General features: G+C 48.5%; 11 protein-coding genes across 11 annotated transcripts; 7 read left to right on the top strand and 4 right to left on the bottom strand.

The window, feature by feature from the left end:
* Positions 1-374: 374 nt before the first annotated feature.
* FMAN_03554 (uncharacterized protein) lies at positions 375-1,649 on the top strand (the record flags this gene model as incomplete). Its single annotated transcript, XM_041832387.1, has 2 exons — positions 375-467; positions 522-1,649. The coding sequence occupies 2 exons, from the start codon at positions 375-377 to the stop codon at positions 1,647-1,649; spliced, it is 1,221 nt and encodes a 406-aa protein (XP_041682856.1).
* Positions 1,650-1,693: 44 nt separating this feature from the next.
* On the bottom strand, positions 1,694-3,657 carry FMAN_03553 (uncharacterized protein; the record flags this gene model as incomplete). Its single annotated transcript, XM_041832386.1, has 6 exons — positions 1,694-2,424; positions 2,478-2,811; positions 2,868-2,972; positions 3,028-3,284; positions 3,330-3,423; positions 3,478-3,657. 6 exons carry the CDS (start codon positions 3,655-3,657, stop codon positions 1,694-1,696), a joined length of 1,701 nt encoding a protein of 566 aa, XP_041682855.1.
* Positions 3,658-4,272: 615 nt separating this feature from the next.
* Positions 4,273-5,239, bottom strand: FMAN_03552 (uncharacterized protein; the record flags this gene model as incomplete). The annotated part of the gene is made up of 2 exons (XM_041832384.1): positions 4,273-5,093; positions 5,146-5,239. The coding sequence occupies 2 exons, from the start codon at positions 5,237-5,239 to the stop codon at positions 4,273-4,275; spliced, it is 915 nt and encodes a 304-aa protein (XP_041682854.1).
* Positions 5,240-5,828: 589 nt separating this feature from the next.
* Positions 5,829-6,752, bottom strand: FMAN_03551 (uncharacterized protein; the record flags this gene model as incomplete). Its single annotated transcript, XM_041832383.1, has 2 exons — positions 5,829-6,044; positions 6,105-6,752. The coding sequence occupies 2 exons, from the start codon at positions 6,750-6,752 to the stop codon at positions 5,829-5,831; spliced, it is 864 nt and encodes a 287-aa protein (XP_041682853.1).
* A 634-nt stretch (positions 6,753-7,386) lies between these two features.
* Positions 7,387-7,714, top strand: FMAN_03550 (uncharacterized protein; the record flags this gene model as incomplete). The annotated part of the gene is made up of 2 exons (XM_041832382.1): positions 7,387-7,473; positions 7,526-7,714. The coding sequence occupies 2 exons, from the start codon at positions 7,387-7,389 to the stop codon at positions 7,712-7,714; spliced, it is 276 nt and encodes a 91-aa protein (XP_041682852.1).
* A 983-nt stretch (positions 7,715-8,697) lies between these two features.
* On the bottom strand, positions 8,698-9,379 carry FMAN_16130 (uncharacterized protein; the record flags this gene model as incomplete). Its single annotated transcript, XM_041832381.1, has 2 exons — positions 8,698-8,934; positions 9,005-9,379. The coding sequence occupies 2 exons, from the start codon at positions 9,377-9,379 to the stop codon at positions 8,698-8,700; spliced, it is 612 nt and encodes a 203-aa protein (XP_041682851.1).
* A 698-nt stretch (positions 9,380-10,077) lies between these two features.
* Positions 10,078-11,777, top strand: FMAN_03549 (uncharacterized protein; the record flags this gene model as incomplete). The annotated part of the gene is made up of 7 exons (XM_041832380.1): positions 10,078-10,221; positions 10,275-10,358; positions 10,410-10,450; positions 10,499-10,689; positions 10,756-11,390; positions 11,444-11,575; positions 11,628-11,777. 7 exons carry the CDS (start codon positions 10,078-10,080, stop codon positions 11,775-11,777), a joined length of 1,377 nt encoding a protein of 458 aa, XP_041682850.1.
* A 717-nt stretch (positions 11,778-12,494) lies between these two features.
* Positions 12,495-15,047, top strand: FMAN_03548 (uncharacterized protein; the record flags this gene model as incomplete). The annotated part of the gene is made up of 6 exons (XM_041832379.1): positions 12,495-12,746; positions 12,796-12,954; positions 13,002-13,406; positions 13,458-13,817; positions 13,865-13,959; positions 14,009-15,047. 6 exons carry the CDS (start codon positions 12,495-12,497, stop codon positions 15,045-15,047), a joined length of 2,310 nt encoding a protein of 769 aa, XP_041682849.1.
* Positions 15,048-16,001: 954 nt separating this feature from the next.
* Positions 16,002-16,847, top strand: FMAN_03547 (uncharacterized protein; the record flags this gene model as incomplete). The annotated part of the gene is made up of 1 exon (XM_041832378.1): positions 16,002-16,847. One exon carries the CDS (start codon positions 16,002-16,004, stop codon positions 16,845-16,847), a length of 846 nt encoding a protein of 281 aa, XP_041682848.1.
* A 973-nt stretch (positions 16,848-17,820) lies between these two features.
* On the top strand, positions 17,821-18,930 carry FMAN_03546 (uncharacterized protein; the record flags this gene model as incomplete). Its single annotated transcript, XM_041832377.1, has 1 exon — positions 17,821-18,930. One exon carries the CDS (start codon positions 17,821-17,823, stop codon positions 18,928-18,930), a length of 1,110 nt encoding a protein of 369 aa, XP_041682847.1.
* Positions 18,931-22,176: 3,246 nt separating this feature from the next.
* On the top strand, positions 22,177-24,535 carry FMAN_03545 (related to permeases-unknown function; the record flags this gene model as incomplete). Its single annotated transcript, XM_041832376.1, has 3 exons — positions 22,177-22,453; positions 22,509-24,293; positions 24,345-24,535. The coding sequence occupies 3 exons, from the start codon at positions 22,177-22,179 to the stop codon at positions 24,533-24,535; spliced, it is 2,253 nt and encodes a 750-aa protein (XP_041682846.1).
* Positions 24,536-24,937: the final 402 nt, after the last annotated feature.

Here is a 24,937-nt window from a genome sequence, read left to right as displayed (position 1 = left end):
AGTTAAGGCAGTTGTGAATATATGAGTGCTTCACATGGACAGTATCGTGTTATCGCATGCGAAGTTAAAATAGAAACAATAAATTGCCAACAATGGCGCTCCCTGTCAGCATTTAAACCCCCCGTAATTCTCCCAGTTCGTGAACTTCTATTGGACAGTCTAGCCTCGGCTTCGCGTTCGCATTCGTCATACGCTCGGGATCGGGCAGATAAACCATCCGATTTCCTCTGGTAATCAACCCAAACTCTCCGTTCACCAGAACCACCCAATTTTCCCCAAATTCCACTCGGAACGAGTGCGAGATCCCACTTCTTCCAGAATCAACCCTCCACTGTTCCTTTACTGCCTTGTGCGTTCCAAGGTCGTCTTTTTCAATGGACGGGGAGACGGAACAGGCCAAATCCACTCGCGTGGGGTACAAAAAGTCCCGAAATGGCTGCATACGTTGCAAGAAGCGACGAGTCAAGGTATGCGATTAGAGTCGTGCCTAATGACTAGTGACCTGTCTAACTGAGTAGTAGTGTGACGAGGAGGTCCCTTGTTCTGCTTGCGTCAGGCACAGAGTCCGATGTAGCTTGGAGCTTGTCAAGTCGGATGACTACCAAGAACAAAAACCTCTGACCAATCGCTCTCTCCAAACACCCAGCAACAGCCTCCCAGCTGGGAGTCCAGCATCTCTATTATCCGGCTCTTTATTCTCCAGTCCTCTCGACGAACCTGATTGCTGGGTATCTACGGCCGAGCTCATGCTTCACTACACCACCGTCACGTACAAAACCATGGTCTTCAACGAGAGAACCATCCCGACCTTTCAGCAATCAGTGCCCCAAGTCGCTCTAGCATATCCCTGGTTTCTTCGACAAATATTGGCCTTTTCAGGCTATCACCTCGCTCACCTCCATCCCGAAAAGAGACATATATACCTCCTACAAGCATCAAAACATCAGAATGCTTCTCTACGTGGACTCAGGGAAGCGCTGTCTGAACCAGTCAACTCATCAAACTGCCACGCCTTATACGCTAGCACGACGTTTATAGTAGTCAACAAGTTCGCGGCATTTCCAAACTGCGACGACTTTCGAAGTCATGGGTGCTCCCAACCTGTTCAGAGTCTCATGGAGATCTTTTCCCTCGTCAACGGCATGGAGGCTGTCCTTCATTCTCCAGGAGCCGCGGATCTGAGAAATGGTCCTCTGAAAGAGCTGTTCTGCGAGACGCCGCATCCACACGTTAACAGCTATCTTCTTCGCGGTCTTCACGCCAGATTACCTGAGCTTGCGCGGCGAATAGCATCAGACTCAATGGAAGACCAGTCCAGAGCCGTGCTGACTTCTGCCGTCGTATCCATCACTGGTTGCGTCGATGACGCGTTTTCAAGTCTGTACAAAGTATCACCGCCAGAGCTTAGGGTCATCTTCTCGTGGCCCATGTCTGTACCGCGAGATTTCTTGGACCTGGCAGTGTCAGGACATCCGTTGGCTCTTATCATTCTTGCGTACTACGATATTCTACTGTACTGGGGCGAAACGGAGTATTGGTTCTTTGAGAACTGGGCAGAGGCGTTGATCACTGCCATTGTGGAAAAGGTAAAGGGTTCACCATGGGATGATCTTCTCAACTGGCCAGTTGAAGTTATCCTACACCACTAATTTATTAAATGAGCACATGCCTGAGCTGTCTGAGTTGCCAATATCTACAACGTCATCCGAATGTAAGGGATCTGAAGCCTGGGATAATATGCAGTTGCGCCCTCAACCATACACTTGGAATACTCCGTGAACGAAAACGTCTTAGTGAACCCCGCCTTATTAAAAGTCTTGATGACTTGCTTCGAGCAAGGCATCGCCATCTTGGGAATCCTGGTCCATCGCTGGTAGCTAATGGCACTCGGCTCCATGACAACGCCAGACTTGCCAGGACCAAATGATGACTTGGCGATTGAGTCATCGTATCGCTCAAAAGCTCTCTTCATAGTATAAAGATGTCCTTGAATCTCCCCCTTCATGATCCACTTCATCATGATTATCTGCTGCAGCAACTTGTCGTTTTCGGGGCGTTCTTGAATGTTGAGTTCTGATTCTATAACATCGGATCTTGAATCGGAAACGGCTACCAGTGAGTTGTATGTTGAGGTAACAAGATCCCGATTTTCGGCCGAGTAGTCCGCGTAAAAGTCAACTATCGAGCCTATCTTCCTTTGGAGGAGGAATGTGCGGTCAATGGTGGGTATGAACTTGAACAGATCTTGGACAGCTTTAATTTCGCCCCCTCTGAACAGATCAGCACTTGCAGACTCGTCCGGGAGTGCTTCGGCGAGTTCGTTAGCATCCTGTGCCTCCTTGATGTATGTTGTAAGTAGATTATTCGATGTTTCCGGGACACTCATGTAATGAATAAGTTGAGTGCTCTTAACTATATCGCCGACTTTAAGATGTTGTTAGTTGGTGTGGATGCGAGTTGGACTCTGATAAGCCTACCTTGCTTGAAAAAAGAGGACACAGCAGGTCCATCACAGCTCCCCAGCTCAACACAAGAGGTTTGGGTCGCATAGTCAAACCTGGACCGGAAGCTGATAAAAGGCGACCCGAGATTTTGAGACGCCAGATTAAAGTCGTTGGAGATAAGCAGCAGGTCTCGGAGAAAGGGAACCCACGGAACGAAGAGCCCCTCTCGAAACTGACGGGCAATGTCGGCCATGTATGGGGTAAAAATGTTCTGAATAGTCTCTTGAATCTGCATGCCGGTGCATGAGGACCCTGGCTTACAGGATTTGCTTATAGCCATAAGCTTTGAATAGCTATCTTCGTTGATCTGAAGGTTTGTTAGACTGATGGGATAACTTAGAAGCTGATGCAAGCTGAACATACCTCAGGCCCCTCGATGATAAGCACCTTGGGCTTTGCCATGGACTGGAGGGTCTTTCTGACTTTGTCCCGGTCATCGGCTGTCTTGAAGCCCGAATCATTTATACACTACCAGAAAGCACCGATTAATAAACTTCGAGATATATAAATTGGGAGAGCGTACTTTTTGGACTTTCACGACTTGGTTGACATCCTTTGAATCCGCGGTCGATAAAACCCCCTGGTCAAACGACTTGAAGCCTGATGTCGCACTCAATTCACCAATACGGGGAAAGCACTGGCAGATTGCGTCGGAAGACTTGATGAAGCTATCGCCTTGGGGCTGACCCAAGATCTTTCGGACAGTGTCGCAGAGGTTTACCTTTTTGGTAAGGACTTCCAAGCCTGTGATGACTTGCTTGGTCGTATCAATCCATCCTCCTCAGCGTTAGTAGGCATGCCAACTCGTTAAAGGAGGATTCATACCTGGAACACATCTCCATGCATCACACATGGCCTTCGGCTTTTTTGGGGTAGGACAAGGCTTCTTGTATTCCTCCTTGGACTTGCATTCGTCGTACTAAAGCTAGACTATTAGCGACCTCCGAGCCGATCATAATATAGGGGTGAGGACCTTTCTATCAGGGACTGTCTTCATGGTAACGTTGACGCCATATGGCACGGAAAACTCGAACTTGCAGGTTGACAAATTCTTCAAGCCTGTACATGTCTGTTGGAGAGTATTCTGTGCGATTGCGACCTCTACGAGAAGAAACCACTGAAGCGACTGAAGAAGCAAACCCTGCAATCTCATTGTGTCTGCCAGTGTAGTGGTGCGAATATTATGGCTGTTGCGGCACAAAAGTAAGTGAATCAGGCAGAACAGACTTTATTTATCAAGAATGCTGAACCTTTGACAGCGTATTTCGTTGACCGACATTTCTGAAGCTAATTGGTCTACATATCTGAGATGCTGGGTTTGGCGTTAGCTGATAAGCCTTCAAGAGCTTGGAAACAAAAGGCGTTATGCTTGCGTTAGTAAACGAGGTCTGGATTCTGACCAGCAAATGCTCCTTCGCTTATATCACCACAGAGAACTCAGCTTCTGCGCCACATTCTTCCCAAAGCGCTCATATCATACCATTTTACAGCGCGCTTGCAGAAATATGGCTGTATAAGCTTAAAAGAGGCTGGCTGGATTTTGCTAGTAGGTGCTGAACGCCTACTGGTATGCACCGAAACTAACTTGACCTTATACTTGACCCAGGCTTGCTAACGCACCCAATAGGAAAATGTAAGAGATTTCTTTAGATGCCGTATTCTTATGAATTTATTTGGGTCGTTTAAATTACAACATTGAATATAATACAACTCTTAAAAATATGTTTGATAGAAATGAAGATCTGATGCCAGCCAGGGGCCATAAAAACTAATCCGCATAGGGAATGAGTTTAAGCTCGATGGCTTCCATATCGTTGGGCGTGGAAAGATCGCTACTCGATGCCATGACAAGAGCAGGAGTGTTGATTATCCGACCATGGATCACGTAGAACTTATCCCAGGTACCAGAAACCGTCCAGCAATTGGTAGTGTCTGACGACTCGTCCAAGTGGCATTCACCAGCTGGTGCAGAGCACTTGAGCTTTCGGTCGCGAGTTTGTTCGCATGTGATGGGTACAACTCCCATCATGGGGTTATTAGGGTCGCAGAGCATATTGGAGTTTGGGAAATTATCGCCTCCGAATGCAACGCACAAGTATTTCCCGGTGTTTATCTCTCTTACATAGTTGGTGCTGGCGTCGATAGACAATGTGAGAACTGGGGGAGTGGGCGAATACCAGCCGATGGCATTGTAAATAGCTGGATCGCCTCGCAGCAATTGGCCATCGATGTCTGAGCCTAGGGCCTTGATATTGAAGGTAGGAATCGGCACAAAGGTGTCTTCGGTGGTGGTAGCCTCGTACGTCGTGGTTGCTTCAGCAGATGTCGTGACCTCAGCCGTTGCGGTGGTTTCAGCAGTCGTAGTAGGGATTTCCGTTGAAGTTGTCTCTGAAGCAGTGGAAGCTGAGAGCTCAACGCTAGTGCTCTGTGACTCGGTCACCTCGGTAGAAGTTTTACTGTCGTCGGTAGATGTGACAGTGATAGATAATTCGCCGGAGGTTGTAGTCGCTGTCACGACGTCTGTAGTTGTAGTAGAGAGAGCAATAGATCCTGTCGAGGACGCAGACACTGACTCGGTAGATAAACTACCTGAATATCAATTAGTAAATGGTTCGATGCTCTATAAGGAGATTTCACTTACTAGAGTCACTCGATGTTCGACTTCGCGGCTTGCACACACTGGCAATTACGATATTGGCGCCGAGGCCCAAAGAGAGAAAAGCAGCGAAACGCATTTTCACGCAGAGAAAAGAGTGACAAGGGTTGGACTGAGTGAGGGACTAACAACATGAAAGGGAAGATGAGGAAACCAGGGATACTTAAAATCTTAAGTTTTTCAGCCCAGGGGTTTATTTTGTTTTTTGAGGCTTGACACTATTGACAAAAAGCAGCTTCAGCTGTGCCAATAGTGCAGGTACTAGCTCCATTTTCCACGTTATTATTCATTCCGGGCTGCTATGGCGGTCTAGAACCCCATAGCACTGGCCAATTATATCACTTAAAGTCTGACTTAGCGATTCAAAAGTGCGCTAAGGAAAGATCCTCAAGGCTAAGCATAATCCTTGAATAACCCCAAGTCAAGTTTGCAGATAAGATACCCTCTTTTTGAAGTTCTAGCTTGCAAGGCGTGGTTCGGGGTGCTGCTTCGGTCTTTTTGAGGTTCAAGACACTATCGCCCTATGACATGAGACAAATATCCGATTAGCTGATATATGTACTCTTATACTTGATTTGTGAGTATTATCATAATAATAAGCATAAGTGAATCTAAATTGTTTTTATTTTAGTATAAGAAGATAGCTATTAGATAGGAAAACTCGAAAGTCAAGCAGATGATCTTTTATCATCCTCAACTATCTGATGAAGCGAGACACCAACATCTGCAACTAACCGTTCAAGAAACTCCGGGAGCCTCAATGGGACCAAGTCCTCAAGTTCTGTTGCAATGCTATTGCTACCGGATGAGGTAACTTTCTCGAGTTCTTTTCCTACAGCCTTGATGATGTCGGGAGTAATCTTTTTGGATATATCTCGAACAATCTGGAAGAAACCGCATTAATGACTTGTAGCAGTCGATGTACTTAGGTAGTTTCTACTTACGCGAGTTTTGATCTGCGGTTTGCAGCGCTTCTTCAACACCGCGAAGCGCTTGACCAACACATTCTTGTTTCTAGTCCATCCAAATTGCTTTCTCATCTCATCTTGAATAGCAGAATATCCAAGACCTTGGGCTTTGAGACTCATGAGAAGTTTGTCCTGCTCCTTGGTCCAGCCATTGTTGCTTGAAGGCGGGCTCTCAATTGACTGTGTAGCAGGATCTCCTCCATCAAAGCTTGGATAGGTCCTGTTGGGATCAATACCCAGGAGTGGTGAGGCTTGGTTGGCGATGGGGATGCTATCGAGCTTCCCCATGACATTCGGGTGTACAGAAGACATGTGTGTCGCGAAGTCTTGACTGTAGTCTCCCACATGTCCCATGACACCTGGGTGCTCAACTGGAATGAATCCATTGAGGCTCAAGCCGTTGAAACGCTGAGCGTAGTTGAAGTCGCCGACTCCAGCCATGGTGTCTGGGTCTTCTCCAGACGATGCGGCGGCTGGACCTAAGAACTGGAGCCAGCCAGCGGACCCTGCCAGGGCGTTCGACTGCTGAGAAGAGCCAGGGCGGTAAGGCATTAAGGGCCAGTCGGCGCTATAACCAGGTGAAATCGGAGCCTGGATCGCAGAGGGGAAATCGTTTCGCGGCATGATGCTGATTTCTGATGATTCAGATCAATGTGGCAGCAAAAGAAAAGTTGCTGGGTCTGCTGTTATTTAAAAGAGATCTATCGCGTAGCAGTAGGGTGTAAATTCAAACTTCTTATTATTTTCCTGGTTTCCCAGCCCGGAAAGCAAGGCTTACTTAGTTAGCGCCTGGGGGTTGAAAATGGGCTTGCAAGTTGGCTTGGGACATGGCTTCAAGCCTGGCTCTGTTCCCGGCTGCACATTTGATTGGCCCATTATTTGGGTGCGCTGGCTGTGCACCCGACATTGTGCTTATTCCAGACTCGACTGTACGCCTGGCTTCGAGCCCAGCTCTATGCCTAGCTCCACGCCTTGTCTCATGCACGATACAACGGCGGCATCCCATTTGACGACAAACGTCACCGGGGCAATGGGTGAGTGTCTTTTCCTCCCGTTTGCAGTTGTGTCGACACCCACAGCCAGCTCGCATGTCTATCTCACCTCTATCCCACTAAACGAAATAAATAAATACGGATGATATCTCACCGACGCGTATCATATATTTTCATTTGTAACTCGTTGATTCAATCTCGAATTTCTTTCTGAATAATTAAGCATCTATTCGACATAGACTCAAGATACACTTTGACATCCCACCATGTCCTTCCTCTCTGATGGTGATGCTGTGCCAAAACGCGCCTTCCCCACTCAAACAATGAATGGAGCCCGACAAGCAGAGGATGCTGTAAGTTTCAGTACCCATCATTGAGAACTTGCGGTAACATGGCAATGTGTAGGCTATACAAACTGCATTTAGGAACGCTACTCCATTTATCATGCAACTGCTTCTGGCTGAGATTGAGAAACTTGATGCTTCCGGAGATGGGCAAACTGATGAAACCTATGCAGAAAGCCTGGCTGAACTGAAACATGCCGTCGAGCTGATACGCAAGCCAAGAGGCAATAAGCAATTGGCAAGGTTATAAAATCACCTCAGAGGTTGAGACCTGAATAACCATTTTCGAGACAAGTTATGGTCTAAACAAATACCTGCGATGGGAGGCTGAGAGACTGAAAGACCAACGGTGCACTGTGCGGGCTTGATGATGGGATATTCAGATTAAATTCAGGACACATTAAAATCTTGCAGAGCTTATTCTTTACCAACCGGTGTCTTGTAATCCGTGAAATACGGCTGGGGTCAATCCGCCCTGTGGTACTCCCTGTGTAGGTCCCGGTCCTCTGTCCGTTTATAAGCCTGAGGTTCTAGCCCTTTGGCATGAGCTTGATGGTTGGAGTGATTAAGAGGACTTGCTACAGCTATCTGCGATGCGGTTTCTTGGGGTCGTCCGATACTCATCCAGTGTTATATGAGAAACTGTAAGTTCTTTTAAATCTTTATAGAAAACATCTTAAATAGTTTAATAAATATTTTATTCTTTTAAAATTAAAAAAAGTAAATAAAATAATAATTTATTATATCTATTAAATTATTTACTAACTATATAATAATAAAAGAAATAAGTTATTTTATTTTTAAGATAAGTAATAAACTTTAATATATAAGTATAATCCTTTAAATAAGGCATTAATAAGGTTATATATAGTATAATTAAATATAGTTAAATTTACATTAAGTTCCCTTAAAGACGGTTAGTCCTATTAAAGCTCTTAGAGTTTCTTAAATAATTAGTTGCAGATATTGGTGTCTCGATTTATTAGATAGTTAAGGTTATTATATGCCGTTAAGATGATTGGTAGGTAAAAAGACGTCTGATATACATGGCCTACAAGGAGTTGGATCCATTCCGGTCAGCCCTTAATGCTCTAGAACCGATTATGCAGCCAGAGAATTTACACGGATAACAAGAGCTGAAATCAACAGGTGGATATATGTAGATTCTACATTCTGTATTCTGAAACTTAGTACGTATAAGGTCCCAACGGCGTAGCCTCTGCCTGCTCTAGACTAGGCCTTCGTATACTCCCTCATCGTCTTCAATACCTCGTCCACTGTTTGGAGGTCCAAGTTGTCTCGTGCGTGTTGCGCCATAACTGTCTCGGTTTGACCAGCAATTTTCTCGATCATCCCCTCATTCATTTCGCTGGCCATCTCCTGCGTGAGGGTCTCAGTTGGCAGTTGGTTCAGGATCCCTTGTCCAACGACCCACGTGTTGACATAGCCTACGAATGCTATCATACTCATCTGCTCCCAGTTAGTTAATGTTTACTCCAAGGAGGAAGAAGACGAAGGATCATAAGGAAGTCCACCTTACCTCGTAACAAGTCTCTTCTTGCAGAATGACGCGCGATGCTGCGGAAATGTTGTAATCAGCTGAGGCGAGTCCTGCGACCACTTCGGTGGAGATACTACGTGAGCCAAAACCTCCCTCAAGGCTCGCTTGAACTAGGCTCGAGATGACCTCAGAACCTAGCCCTTGGGCGAATAGGCTCTTCATGATAGTCTCCTTGGCCAAGTCCAAGAGTTTGTGGGTGACGATTGGCTGGCCTCCCATGCCCAGACCAGTAGTAAGCGGGTCCTTTTCGCGACGCAGACGAGCCAGATTGACAAAGCCACTCTTTGAGGAGCATGTCAAGGTCGCCGGAGCTTGTCGTCCTAGCCAGCAAACTGCACGAGACGAGCTGGTCATGCACCAACCTCCGGATCCATTTATGGGATGGCCTTACCAGGGCGAGTTAGAATAGCATTTTCCCTTCGTTTTCAGCGCGTCGAGAATTTCGATAATAATGAGATAATTCTTCTCAGATTGAAATACTATACATTCTGCCATGCCAGTATCAAACATTACGCGTCACGCGGCGAGCCCTAGTGGCAGGTTGCACCGGGGCGTTCAGCATGCAGCTAAATTTCAGCTTCTGCATGACCCATGTCTAGACCGTCGACATTGCTCATAGACGGGGAGCATACGGTGTACATGGAACCATTCAGCCTCACGTGTGGCGAGGCGGCAATTCGGAAGTCATTTTCTGATCGCAAAAGAGCAAACACTTATATCTCCTGGACACAGTAAGGCTTTTATCCCAGTTCACGTTCCCAAGGAATTGTTTATGCAGCATCGCATGCCATAAAGGTTGGTAAGACTAATGCAGGCCATTGAATCTAAGATGCGCAATTTCAAAGAGTTGTAGTCACAAGCCGCAATGCACAGCCACTTTAGTCGGTATGCCTCGTTGCCTATCCTCCAAGTGGAAAAAGAGGCTTACCATTAAAATGCTGTTATGCCTGCATGCTGACTCCATCTCATACATCTCCTTTCTCAACTCCCAATTTGACACAATACACATCGTCTTTCTTCTCAATTGCCCAGCATTGCAATTGTTCCAAACCATGACATTTACGAAACCTACCATTTCTTCTGCCGGCAGTGTCAAGCCCTGGATCCAAAAGTTCACCAACACTCCGCGCGACGCATTTTTCGATCAGTTCGTCGATTCGCACGATGCAAGATTTGTCGAAATAATTGAAGGACCAGTATGTAAAAGACTGCAATTTCGAGTAGTATGGTTTTAACGCTTTGCGTATAGCATGAGAGTGAGATTAAATACAGCGAGGTTCCCCTCGACTCCAACAACCCCAAATCCGAGCCAGATCTTTCTAAAGTATTTGAGGTAAAATTGAGAGTGTTTTGTCATGTTACTTCTGTGCTGATGTTATCTAAGCTCCCACAGCAAGACGGTTCAAAAGGCATTCTCAGATTAATGTAAGTACTGCATTCTCTAGAGGATCCCTTAAAACTCTCAATTCTGAGTTATTTGCGTTTGTCTAATCCTTCCAGAATTTTACCTTTCAATACTGAAAACAACAATGCCCCGCCTCTGTCGTGGAAAGGATTTAGGGAGTACCTCGACTTGCTGCACCTGGAAAATACCTTTATCTGCACTGAACAGATGCAGACGCCCCCTACCTGGTTCGAAGTTCCCTTACAAGCAGGCCTAAAAGGTATGCTTGAGAATGAATATATGCTATCTCTTTCGAAGTGCCGCAGACTGATCGAATGATTACTAGGCTTCGTTGTAAAACCAGAGAGATGGGACTCAAACCTCGCCAACTTCAGCATCTCTGTTGTCCACTCCCCAGCCTCAAGAGTTACGCACGTCGTAGCTCACATGTTGCACAAGACTGACACCAAACACCTGCTACTTCGTCTACAAGCTCTCAAAGCCCTTGCCTGGCACCCTCTTCTCGTGCCACTCATCCTGATGGAGCAGAGGATAGAAGGTACTGCAGAGAAACTCACCCTCATGAGAGATTCTCTCTACTCGGTAGAGAAGCGAACTGGAACTCACAAAAACTACCGTAATGATAAATATCATGAAGAACTCAATCACTATGCTTACGGCGACAGGGTTTGGGAGCAGCGCCACGAGCAGGATGTTGACTTTGAAGCTGCCCCAGGAAAGATCACTTCTATTGCTTCGGATTGTGCTATGACCGAGGCCAAATGTCAAGTCAATGAGAGTTTACTCGACTGGCTACACGAGCTAAATGATAGTCTTGCTAAGCCCAATACTGATGATGGTTCTTGGGAGAGAGCAGCGCCCTCAATCAGGATGAAGATCGCGGCCTTCAAAACGTGGTCAGGCAACAATCGATCCCGAAGTATGTATCTCGCCAAGCGAGCAGAGGCGCAGATGCAAGCGGCAAGTAGCCAGAATTCACAAAACAACTCACACACTCAGCTAATCAGAAATAGTGTCTCAATCTAATGGCACAGCGCGATAGTGCTTTGAACCTCCAAAAGACCGAAGCAGCACTCCGAGACAGCTCCGATATGAGAGCGATAGCATGGGTCACCCTCGCATTTCTGCCAGCGACGTTTGTGGCGGTAAGACCTCGACAAACCATGAAATGTTGACTCTTCTGACTTATCTGATAAGACTTTCTTTAGTACTTCTTTCTTCAGCTTTGAGCAGTCCGGTCGGCGTGTGTCGAACTGGATCTGGCTCTATTGTGTTGTAACTGGCGTATTCACCGTTGGTGTTCATCTGGGTTGGGCGCTGTGGATAAGGAAGGAGAGAAGAGTTTGAGGGCTGAAGTAGAGTTGTTATCTAAAGGTACTCGGGTCAGATCATGTCGAAAATCAAGTTCTTTGTCGGTCGGCAATGAGCTAACCGGGCTGACCCGTTCGTGGCGCTGCGATACCATTGACGATCTTACCGTTTCTCGTTGACCTTCGCCAAGTTCAGCTCAATCGACAAGTATGAGCTGGCTAGTTTGGCTCGATAGCTCTGCAGTTTTTCGTTCAGTGACCAATGAGATAGCTTTGTTCTAACTAGTGCCGTAGATCCCGGGGTCTCTTCAGCTTGTGACGTTGGCGGCTGGTACTAGGCTCATTGGTTGGCTTCGCTACAGCTCATGTCTTGATCTAATGCATGTGAAATTCCCAAAAGATGGGTATTGTGAGACACTCGATTCCAAGAATGGTTGAGCTTTGACCTCTGGGGTTTGTGATTACTCTTGTCCTTCATCATATTGGCTGAACATTGGAGCTGATGTTATCACTGGGTCAGCGAGCCGGGTTATCGGGCTTGGTGTCTTTGACTACTTGTGTAGATCCAGACGGCAGAATCTGGGTTGGGTTCCAATACTTAATTACGAGAGTTTCCCTTTGCGTCATAATTGCAGATAGGCGTACTGGTGAGACTCTAGACCTGTTGTAGGTATAAGATGCCTTCTGCACCGCCTGCCCACATTTCTATACCACTGGATCTCCTCTTTGAGTCTCTATAGACCCATCCACCATTATGGGTGAAGCAATCCCTCCGGAAAGTGTAACATACGGCATCAAGGGCCTTCCGCGGCCACCGAATGCCATGAGATACCCCGGAGAAATTCCCTACGTGAGGGGTCTTCCAGTGCGCAAGGAGATATCGTCTCTTGCCAACTCAGATGACCCAAAAGAGAGAAAGCAGTGGACGCTATTCGTGCTCGCCTTGGAACACTTCAAGTCGATACCTGTTGACGATAAGCTCTCCTACTTCCAGATTGCCGGAATCGTAAGTATAGGTGTTCCGATAGTTTGATGCCTTATTGATCTTTGCTCAGCATGGGTATCCCGAAGTTGCCTGGGACGGAGCGCCGGAGCCAAAACACGCCCCGGACAAGAAGACAAAACAAGCCGGCGATCAGCCTTTCGGTGGATACTGTAACCACAACAGCCTGAACTTTCCTGCATGGCACAGACCTTATATGCTTCTCTTCGAGGTATGGTCTGATCCTGGACATAATTGATTCGGTTCTGAAATGAACAGCAACGTATCTGGGAGAACATGAATCTAATCATCAATAACTGGATGAGCGAGTATGGATTGCCAATCTCCGAGGAGGAGGAGTGGTACACAGCAGCAAAGCGCTGGCGGATGCCATACTGGGACTGGGCTAGGCAGCAAAGGTACCATGAAGACTTGGTCTGCCCCTCAGTTCTCACGCAAGGAGCCGTCCGAATCTACCCACCTACTACGATAAAGAACCAATTTCCGCGAAGCGGTCTCTATCCCAACCCGCTGGTGGGTTTCGAGAACCCAGAAAAGGACCCAAAGACAGGGAAGCCGTTTTCCTTCGGTAGCATGCCAGAACCCAAGGCTAAATGGAATATCCATGACAACCCGATAGTTCACGACGAACCTCCACTGAGGAAGGACTGTGACTGGGCTCCAGTGAGTCTACCAACGGATGCTCCAATTTATCGCTTACTGACTTGCGCCTAGTGGAGCAAGACATCTGCAACTAGCCGATATGGGATATTTAAGGGAGAAGAAGATGAGAAGGATCCCGCGAGATACTTCAGAGGCCTTGAAGGGGTAAATAACTGCTGGAAATCTAACGCCAGCCTTGCAAGAGTCCACGAGAATGGACCTGACGGCAAGCCTAGATGGAGCACAATGGAGCAACATTCGAAAGACTATACATGGAACCCCGGAAGCCTATCAGATGCAGTCAATAGCATGTTTTCCAAGGGCTATAACTCGAATTGGGGACAGTTTGCTTCGACAAAGTGGATAGCGGAAGGCAGAGGATGTCCAAAAACAGGATATATCTCTCTGGAGTATATCCACAACAACATACATGTAAGATGACAGACGAATATGGTGGATTGAGCTGACTGAAGCGTCAGAACTTGGCAGGAGGAAGTGACTATGCTACCGGCATGGGGCACATGAGCGACGTGCCAGTAGCAGCGTTTGATCCCATCTTTTGGCTTCACCACGTGTCCGTATCCAACATAGCCTGTCTACGCAACCTGGCTAACATAAAGCAGACAGATAGACCACTTGTTGGCTATATGGCAATGTCTCAACCCAAAGCTCTGGTTTGACGACGAGCCATCATGCGAACTTACCACCGCAGGTATGACAGCTTCCAGTGTCACCGACGACAAAGAGACGGACCCTCTTGAACCGTTTCACAGGAAAGACAACGATCCTGAAAAAGAAGTCTGGACTGCACAGGCTTGTCGAGATTGGACAGACCTGAACTATCAGTATGATGACCTTGCGGAGGTAACTGAAAGAACGATACGAAAGCATGGAAGCTTCATACCCGGGGAATTCCAGCGAGAGCTTCGATCGCATATCGACACGATATACCCAGGTACAGGACATCTCATTGAACCGATGGCCGGGTATAGTATCATTCTCAACGGAATAGAACCACGTCAAAGTCGAACAGGGTCTTGGAAAGACTACATCGTCAATGTTGTGTATGACCGATACGCCCTGGACGGTCTGTCCTACACAATCCAGTTTTTCATGGGTGGACCACCAGCCAAAGACACGACGACTTTCGAAAAGCACAACTACATCGGCCATGTGTACTCTTTTGGTGGTAGACAGAGCACATTCGAAGGCTCTTGTAGGAACTGCAAGAGACAAGCTGCAGCACAGGTCCTCTCATGTGCTCAGGTCCCTCTGACGATCCATCTCCTTCATCATATGAGAGACAACATTCCCGATCACTCTCTCAAGGACTTTTGTGAGATTGAGGAGTATCTGAGACTTCATCTTCGGTGGAGAGTCGTCAAGTATGGCGGTGAAGTTATACCAGAAGAAGCATTCAAGAACTTCTCAAAGCTCCAAATATCGGTATTGCGCGGTACTGGCCGAATCAAGGCGGGCAATGCACAAAGTGGAGGTTCAGTGTCTTCTTTGTACAGCGACTATGTTCCATTGCCAGACATCACGGAGGGGAAACCCGGTGGCTTGCTGCGCGACCAAGCCTCCGAGAACAGCGAGCCACTCATTCCCCAGAACAAGCGCGCTGTGCAACAACTTCCGAAGCGGTTCCCCGAAGCGGAGTAAGATCTCTCCCGTCCATATCGTTGCAGTTTCATTGACAGATTTACTAGATTGATGATAGAAAAGCTCCAAAGGCGTGGAATGAAAGCTTGTGGACAAGAAGCCGAGGCATTGAATCCTCCGCCCATTCAATTAAAAGTTCGGTAGTTGTTGCAAACATGGATTTAAGGTTACGCAGGATTCTGGTATATGCCGACACTTCCGAGATCACTATCCAGGATCAGCCGGGAGATTTCATCGGTAGCTGAACGTCTGAAGTAGAAAGGCTCTTTTTGTCTTGTTCAACATCTTATCGCAAAAAGAAACTGTCCACTAAATCATTTTACGACTCTGTTCAGTGCGGACTCAAATGCCTGCCACTAGCATCACAGTACCATCGGATGTCGTGTCAGCTTACGGCCCCTCGGGATCCCGAATAACCTTTTTTTCTTTGCTTACCAGGGGTCTTTCGTTTGTGCCGCAGATCCCTCTCAACTGCGAATACGATGGGGCCTGATCTACGCCCGCTAGAACAAGTGCTTACCCGCGAAGCGCCATGTCTGACACGGCAATTGGGCGAAATTGATGATGATCCATGGCGTCCGTCTGACTGATTGATCTGAAGACATCTACTCCTCACCACTTGGTGGCCTTTCGGTAAAAACTAGACTTTAGCTTTTTTGGCTTCTGGGCAGAATAGACTCTATTGCCATTTTACCTAATATTGACTCTCAATAACTCAGCCATTCGACATATACTTTTATCATGAGTCCACCATTCTTTATGCCCTGGTTATAAAAAGGCTGCAGGGTTCTCGTCAGTGTAACTGGGCCCATGCTGTCTGGGCGTAAGATTTTCGTGTCTCAGCCATCATCGGGGAAATTAGCGTTGCGCAGGATCTTCATAAAGAGATTCCCTGGCCACTTCTCCCCTTCTGTCAGTCTTCTCTTCTTATTTCTCAGTATCACTCTACTCAAAATGGACAACCAAGAAAAGACCGTCGACTCGTCGTCCCAGAGCGAAAAGGACAAGGAGTCAACGACTTCACCGAAAGCGACCCGACCTCCACCAATTCTATGCCTTGGCGCTCCCCGCAATGGCTCAGCATCGCTTATGAAGGCGCTGCAAATCCTTGGCTATCCCAAGGTGCATCACGGCTGGGAAGCTGCCGAGCTTGAGGAACTTCAATGGCAATGGCCTATTTTCGACAGAGCCGCCGACGCAACATTCACCAACATCCCAACATACCGCGGCAAGCCATTCTCCCGCGAGGAATGGGACGAAGTATTTGGAGAATATGATGCAGTTTCGGATGTCGCTTCTTTCTTCGCCGAGTCGCTTATCCCAGCTTATCCCGACGCCAAAGTCATTCTTATCGAGCGCGATATCGAGAAGTGGTTTCCGAGCATGCACGTCGTAGTCAAGAGCTCAACAAATCCCTTCCAACGAAAACTAGGAGCCAAGATCGGTGACCTCTCTGGGTTCTTGAGTCCGAGACCGTGCAACAAGTTTCATCAAGGCTGGACGAGGGCGCCTTCTCCCAACGACGTTATCGAATACCTGAAACCAGCGTATGTTCGACACAACAAGTACATCAGAGATACTGTACCCAAGGAGCAGCTTTTGGATTTCAAGCTTGCGGATGGTTGGGAGCCGTTGTGTCAGTTTTTGGGCAAGGAAGTTCCTGATGTGCCGTTTCCGCATGTCAATGATTCGAAGGAGTATGCAGCGAGGGGTAAGAGGCTGGGAAATAAGATGATTAAACTTGCGTTGAGGAATCTCATCTTTCCTTGCTTGCGTCCTGAGCCTGCCACCAAGCCCTGAGCGTTGCTTGGCGCTTAGAGAAGGGGAGGAAGTGTACATGAAGAAACCCAGTTTCCCGGCCGCATGGAGTGGTTTGATTCTGTATATCATCTGATATAAAACGTTGGTTAGATTTCTGAATTCAGACAAGCGCGCTGTCTCTAATACCTAGCTCGGATAGCGTGTTTTCTATTCAATATCCATATTTGGCAATATCGATAGTCCACTTGTGATCAGAACTCCACCAACATCAAGGTCTTGACAAGGTGTCATCTAATTGGCTTCATGATAGCGGTATATGCTTCTTCCATCACAACTCTCGGATCATTGAGCTGTTTAACCAGAGTTTTGCCTTGGTTTACCAGATGGACCAGTGAGTGTTTAGATGGGCAGCCCGGAAGACGGCCCGTAATCCCGATAGGTGAATGGTTCCTCCTCGACGTCAAGCCTGAGGGGGCTACTTATATCAAGGCGGCTTGCGCTCTTTGGAATTTCCAATTATTTTATCTGGATACTAATCGAATAACCAAGGATCGTTCAGTATTCTATCATTTTACCAAACAAAATGACTACGACTCGGGATTTTCAATGGTATCAAGCCAAGCCTGGAGTATGGCAACGTCATATCGATGAGATCGAGCAATTTTACTCGAAGATGGTCGTCCTCTACGAAGGAAGTGGTCGTATGTTCTTCGGAATGACAGGGCATGTTTCACTCTCCATCAAGCATACCAAGGGCTCGTCGCATGATGCTGATCTTGAAGTTGACGAAGCTTTGAGAAAGGCATGGCTTGCACTCAGATACGCTCACCCTACACTTGCATCTCAAGTTTCCCAGGACGTTAAGTCAGGAGAGTGGATCAAGACTTATAGAGAACTGCAGGGACATGCAGATAAGGAAGCTTGGCTGGAGAGGACTCTTGTCCATGTCTCCAACGGACAGACTGGGAACCAGTGGGCTAATTCAGACCCTCCTGCTCCGAAGCTCCCAACCATGTTTGTCTTGCATCTCCCAGCTGAGCACGGTGATGATGGGTCTGTGAAAATCCGTCGGGACCTCGTCTTCCGCTCCCCTCACGACATCATCGACGGCATCGGAACTCTCATGATGCTCAACAACTTCATATCCCTCGCCTCAGAAGCCCACCAAAAGGGTAACTCCTATGGACCCCCCGCCCTCGACGGCAGTGAGACTTCAAACCTGAGTCCATCCTACCGAGTCGCCGCTCAAATCCCCGAGATCCCCGATCAGGCTCAACTCGATAGACTCAAGCAGATGGCAGCTCAAAAAGCCGCTGCCGCTTCTGATCCCAGCGTGGAGATTCTTGCTCTTCCTTATAAGCAGGGTGATTTACTGCCCGGTCGTCACCAGCGCTTGGCACTCACTCTCACCAGGGAGGAAACGCAACAGCTCCTGCAGGCGTGCAAGATGGCCAAGACTACGCCGACGCATGTCTTCCATGCTGCAGCTGCTATGGTCGTGCGAGACCTACAGGATAAACCGACTCAGACCAAGCGAGTTCGATACATCAACTACATCCTTCGCAACGAGCGCTCAAGTTGCCAAGCGCCATATAGCACGGCTCGTCATCCGGCAGCTGTCTACCATTCTGTCTCTGGCCAAAGCCTTGTCGTCGACATGGATCTACACCCAGCTTCCACAGAGCCAGACGCACAAACTCGCAAGAAGGAGTTTCTCTCCATTCTCGAAACCGTCAAAGACTTCTATCTCACAGTTAAACAAGACGAAGAATTCTACGTCCTCGCCCCAACTATGTTCTCCCAAGCTACACCCTCTCTTCCCTCTGGTCCTCGTCCCCTCCCTGTGCCGGAGCCAAATGCTCATCCGTCCGTATCGATCTCGAGCATGGGTCGTACTGATGCTATCGTGGCGCCGGAGACGGGGGCGATCGAGGCGAGAGATCCGTGGGTGACGGGTGAAGAGCTCGGAAATGGGCTGGGGCTGTTTCTTGGAACGTTCCGGGGAGAGCTATGTTTGAGTGCGGCGTATAATGATGCTTGGCACATGGAGACGGATGTGAAAGAGTATCTGGAGCGTTGTAAGACAGTTGTGTTCTCAGGTCTTGGGATCACTGAGTCATGAGGTTAGGTCGGGGACGACATTGGCGGAAAGGCAGATCTGAGTTGGAGTGAGGATATCAGAACTTTCGATAATGTCCATCTTTAGTACAGGTTTCCCTGAGGTACAAGACTTCTACTTGTACCATGTCTTGAGTTGTCCAATATTTCTTCAAGTTCAGTCATCGGAACATTAGCTCGTGTAGTAGCCATAGGTGATCAACTCGACAAAGATAAGTTTTTGTTGCGACATGATTTGCAGCCGACGTCTTATCTCGTCTTCATTTGATAAGCCTCGTATATCATGGTCATTCGAGATTGACCGCTGACATCTTCATCTTGGTCTGTTCATGTTATCTGGTAGCTCATCCAAGCCACGACTAGAAACTTGGTAAAATGCTCCGAGATATCGTGTAAAACATTTTCGATCGATATTTCTGACAAGATACTGACCTAGTGAAGCTGACAGGTTACGCTTTGGGGCAGGTCTCTCAAAAAGGACCTTGATAGTCGCCCGTGCCGCAATCCATTATCAAACAACAACACCTCTACCCCTCGTATATCAGCTCCTCCCGGAACTTCTGTGGCAATCCCCTCATCACGCGGTCACCCCAAACATCTCATTCCAAAATCAGCATAGCAGATATCGGTTTATCAAGGCCCAAAAACCATCTTTCCCAAAACCCGCCACAACCCGCCTGGAGGATCACCCTCTGGTAACCAGCAATCGCCTCCCGTGCGTATGTAATCTATCCCGATTGTGGGGGCGATATTCACGGGGAAGCGACAGAGTGTGTCCCGAAGTGGAAGCTCCCTAGACTGGAACCTTTGACAGGCTGGGGTAGGTCAGGATGACCCCGGCGAAAACCCGGATTGGGGCACTTTTCCTAACTGTTGGGTCGGAGCTGAATGATATGCTTGTTTGATAGTGGCCAATTGATATGGGGAAGGGTTTTATTAGGCGCTTTGGAAGGTTTTCCTGGTTGGTTTTGGTGGTTGGAAGGTTGCATTAGCACGTGAAGGAGCCTGGCGCCGGAGAGAAACAGGAGAATAGAGGTTTTAACCTTGAATTGACGATTGATACTACTTGCAAGGGTAGTCAGCCGTTGTGTTGGTGGTGGTGAGTGCCAAGTGGCAATCATGCAGGCATTGTGCACTCTGTATCTTTGGTGAATGCCACATTTTGAACAAACGATACATTCGATTTCAACAGGACAGGCGACGAAAGGAATCTCTCGCGCTGTCAACCTCGCTCTCAATGTGATAATCGCCACAGCGACGTCAAGCATGTCTTCGAAATCGCGAGATATGTCCAGATACGATTGAAGTGACGGATCTTACTAAGACCTCACTAATGAATCGCTATCAACCTGTAATCGTATCGCGATCTGTCATGGAGCACAAAAAATACAGGGATTCCAATCCTCATCCGCGTAGAACGCGAAAATAGAAGCTCGCGTGGCGGGCGATTGATAACATCGCGACCGAGTCGGTTTTGAAGTTATCCATGAACATCAAAAAAAAACTCTGGGCATCGGATAGTGCATGTCGCCGCATTCTTGGCCACGGGTACAACGGTCTTGGTATCTGTGGCCAAGCCGATCTTCCAATCTTCCAGAATTTCCTCCCAGGCACACACACACTGATCGACAATGGCGACGCCGATGATTTGCTGGGATGAGAAATGGTGGCATCAAACGTTGCAATTGATTTCAGTGGCAATAGGGTAGGCACTTCTTTTTCACTAAGATAGCATCACGATCGTGGAACTCGCTATCGTCTGTTGGTTACGCAGTGGGTCGAGTGATGTGTAGAATTGGGGCTAGTCAAGCTGCTCCGTAGACAAAAGTCCATTCTGTATGTTGGCTTGGGAACACCAGGTGATTCCTGCAGTGCGAGTATGGGGGCCGAGATAGCACGGGGCAAGGGTCGATCATCCCAGAAATGCAAGCAGCGGTCCCTTTGGCCTTGGCAATCCCTGGCCTCGGCACTCGACAGCGGAATATCAGAGCAGAGCGCTGTAGTGAATGCGGGGGAGGCGATGCACTGTAAATGAGGGGCCCGTTTCACCTACAGTGCAGTGTCAAGTAAATACCTACCTGCACAAAATGCATCGCTGTAATGCTTTGGTGTCTTGTGAATATCCATGACGCTGTTGAGTACGGACGGGCCCTCGGTGCAACATCAGATCTCCATTTAGGCTTATCTACGTATCTAGAGGTTATTCCATTCCGCAGTTTTGATGCCCTGTTGCATCTCCAAACAAAAAGGCCCTTCTCCAACTAGCAAAGGTACCCGCAGCGTGCGCCAAGAGCAACAAAGGTTCCCCGAGCCATTGGCCAGCACACGGAGCACACCCACCGTTTGGGTTTAGCGCGGCGCTGATATGCTGTTTGGAGGGTAATACCGATTTATTATTCATTCGCATTGCGAGAGATATTGATTGATTGATATGGGGAACGACTGCGCTATCGGAGGACATGTCAGGAGATTTGGATGTATGAGCAATTGAAGCGGGTTTGTGGATTGTGGTCTAAATTAAATATGATGCGCCGAGGATGGAATGAGTGAGTAGGTAAAGTGAGTACCTGGTGATTCAGTGATGGTATGGCCTAGTGAGGCAATGATATTGCGAGTGGCAGCGCCCTTGACCATTCACAGTCTAATGCAGAGTGACCCCCCGATAACCATAACAACCATAAAATCTTTAATGCCTAATCCCCTGTAGCACACACACTCTCACACATCAATCAACATGTGGCGCGTATCGCCCGTTGCCCTCCCTCGGTGCCACCCGCTCTCCTCTATCTGGGGGTGGAGCCCTTGACCCCTGGTCCTCAACTCATCTCATGCACAAAAGTTCAAGCACACGATAAAATACTGCTCCCATTTTGGCAGCTCCAAACACAACCGCCCCATCCTCATTGGCTCCCTCACCAAGATAAGGGGTCCGCCCAATCTGTGGATGCTCGACTCTTTATTTGGCAATCGTCAAAAGATCGTTTGTCTCGCTTCCTCTTCTGGCGCCTTTGCAAAAAGTCCCCTCCCCCCGAAGTGCGGAATTGATTTGAGTGAGAGAGAGAGAGATGGGATTGGCAGCCACTTACTCAATCGGGGCGCTGTTCCAAAAGTGCCACCACTGAATAACACCTGCCAGCTGTTGTACGACGTTGCAGGAGACATGATAAATAGATCGCTGCTCCCCCAGTTCTTCGGGTTCTCGTACCAGCCAGTTCAAGCTCTCCTTTGACTCTTCAACTGATCGCCCATCATGGTCGCCGAAACAGTCGTCCCCGATCGTGTGCCCGAGGATACACTCCAGCCTCGATACGATGAGACCGCGCAGCATCGCTACGATGAGAAGGAGCCTCACTTCGACACGGACCTCAAGTCCGAGGCCGACAGCGAAGATGATCGTATCGTCGACCTGTTCTCCAGCTTCCCTCCTGCCAAGGGTGTTGAGCCTGAGCCTAATCCTCTGACCGTCCGTGCTGTCGTTGTCGGTATCATTCTCGGCTCTCTCGTCAACGCCTCCAACGTCTATCTCGGTATGCTCACCCTCAAACATCTCAACATTCATCTCATAATACTAACGAACTGCAGGTCTCAAGACTGGTTTCACTTTCCCCGCTACCATGTTTGGCGCCATCTTCGGTTATGGCTTCATCCTCATGTTGACAAAGTCCCTCCCTCACGTCCCCATCCTCGGCGGCAAATTCGGTCCCCAAGAGAACTCCATCATCCAGGCCGCTGCCACTGGCGCCGGTGGTATGTCCGGTGTCTTTGTCGCCGGTCTCCCCGCCATGTACCGTCTCGACCTTCTCTCCGACGACCCCAAGAAGGACTTTGGTCGTATCCTCACTATCACCTTCGTCTGCGCCTTCTTCGGCCTATTCGCTGCTGTTCCCCTCCGACGATTCTTCATCATCAACGTCGCCAGAGAGCTTAACCTCGTCTTCCCCACGCCTACTGCCACCGCTATGACTATCCGCTCCATGCACGCTGTTGGATCCGGTGCGGCCGATGCTGTCCGAAAGATCAAGGCTCTGGGTATCTCTTTCATCATTGCTCTGCTCATCATTTGTGTTGGACAGTATGCCGATGGTATTCTTCACAACTGGCACATCTTCACCTGGTTCTACGTCTGGTCCGGATACACCGCCAGCGGTCTTCTTGAGCCTGAGAACTGGGGTTGGTACATCCAGCTCACTCCCGCCTTCTTCGGTTCCGGCATTCTCGTCGGCCTCAACGCTGCTATCTCTTGGTTTGGCGGTACTGTTCTCGCCTGGGGTCTTATCGGTCCTCTTCTCGTTCACTATGGCGAGTGCATTGGTATCGCTGTCGGTGAGGGTAAGTGGGAAGGCATTACTCGATTCAGCGTCATGACTGGTGTCGACGATCCCGACTACGTTCCCTCTCCCCGATACTGGATGCTCTGGCCCGGTGTCATGGTCCTCATGGTCTACTCTCTCATCGAGTTCTTCCTCCACGGAAAGGTCGTCTGGGATGGTATCAAGTTCGCCGTCCAAGAGTCTGCTCGCTCCATCAACAACAGACTCCAGGCCCGTGGTCATAGCAACGCATGGTTCGCTAAGCAGGCTGCCAAGGCTGATGCCAATGGTGGTGTTGAGGACTTTGCTTCCGCTCAGGACCAAGTCCCTACCTGGGTCTGGGTCACCGGTACCCTCGCTGCTCTCATTCTCGCTATGATCGTCGGCGAGGTCCAGTTCCACATGAACGCTGGTCTTGCTCTCCTCGCCTGTATCCTCGGTGTCATCTTCGCTTTCATGTCCATCTACGGTGGCGCCGTCACTGACGTTGCTCCTCTTACTGCTTCCGCCAAGGCCTCCCAGCTGGTCTATGGTGGTATTACCAAGAACCACTTCGCCATCAAGGATGCCCAGCGAATCAATCTTGTTGCCGGTAACATCGCTTCCGGTACTGCCGACGTTGCCAACTCTCTTGTCAGCGACTTCCGAGTTGGTTTCCTCCTCAAGACTCCCCCCAAGCTGCAGTTCTACGCCCAGACCATGGGTACTGTCGTCTCCGTCTTCCTTGCCCCCGGTATCTTCGTTCTCTTCATGTCTGCCTACCCTTGTGTCTATCGACCCAGTGACGATCCCGCTGATATCTGCCCTTTCGCTGCTCCCTCCGTCGCTGCTTGGCAAGCTGTCGCTACTGCTGTCACTATGCCCAGCATCCCTATCCCCAAGTCATCCGCCTATTTCTCCATTGCCATGGGTATCCTTTGCGCTGTCCAGGCTATCGTGAAGCACTTCTTGCTCGTCGGTTCCCGCGAGAAGTACCGTAATTGGCTTCCCAACTGGATGTCCGTCGGTGTCGCCTGGGTTCTCGGCCCTGACTCCGGATATGCCAACGCCGTTCTCTGTAAGTCATTCTGGTATCATCTTTCGAGTTTTTAACTGACGAATTACGCAGTTGGTTCTATAACAGCGTGGTGGTGGCGAAAATGGTTCAACAATCACTTTGAAATGTATGCGTTTGCGATCGCCGCTGGTTTGATCGCCGGAGAAGGATTCGGTGGTGTCATCAACGCCGCCCTCGAGCTTGGAAAGGTCAGCGGTTCTTTCAAGGGAACCGAGATTGCTCTGCCTGGTGCTGAGTGGTAGTTGACCAAATAGTGAATGCGTCATGAGTGTTTGTAGAAGCGTTTCGCGGAGGATGCAACAAAGATCAAATAGCTAGCTTTGCTATACTAATATACCCACTTGATGTTAATAGTTCTATGACGGTGTCATCAAGGTTCAAGGCAGCGACTGTATTCTGTTTTCAGTTGAAAACAAGGTTATGGTGTTATTAAGCGTAGTGTATGTCCGGAGGTGATAGGGCAAGGTTGGAAGGAACAATGGAAACGACAGGCAAAAGTAATAAAGCAGAGGAGTTGTTTCCTGCAGGCCGGACCGACATTTACCCTGCTCAAATCTCACAGCGGCTTGAGGAAGATGGAACTCATTTTACCGAAACTTGACAGTCTGTGTTACTGCGACGTTAATGATTGTTGAAGAACTCTC

Source organism: Fusarium mangiferae, assembly GCF_900044065.1.
Source record: "Fusarium mangiferae strain MRC7560 genome assembly, contig: FMAN_scaffold006, whole genome shotgun sequence".
NCBI lineage: Eukaryota > Fungi > Ascomycota > Sordariomycetes > Hypocreales > Nectriaceae > Fusarium > Fusarium mangiferae.
The sequence above is the reverse complement of the archived record's forward strand: the minus strand, read 5'-3'. Positions and strand labels throughout refer to the sequence as shown.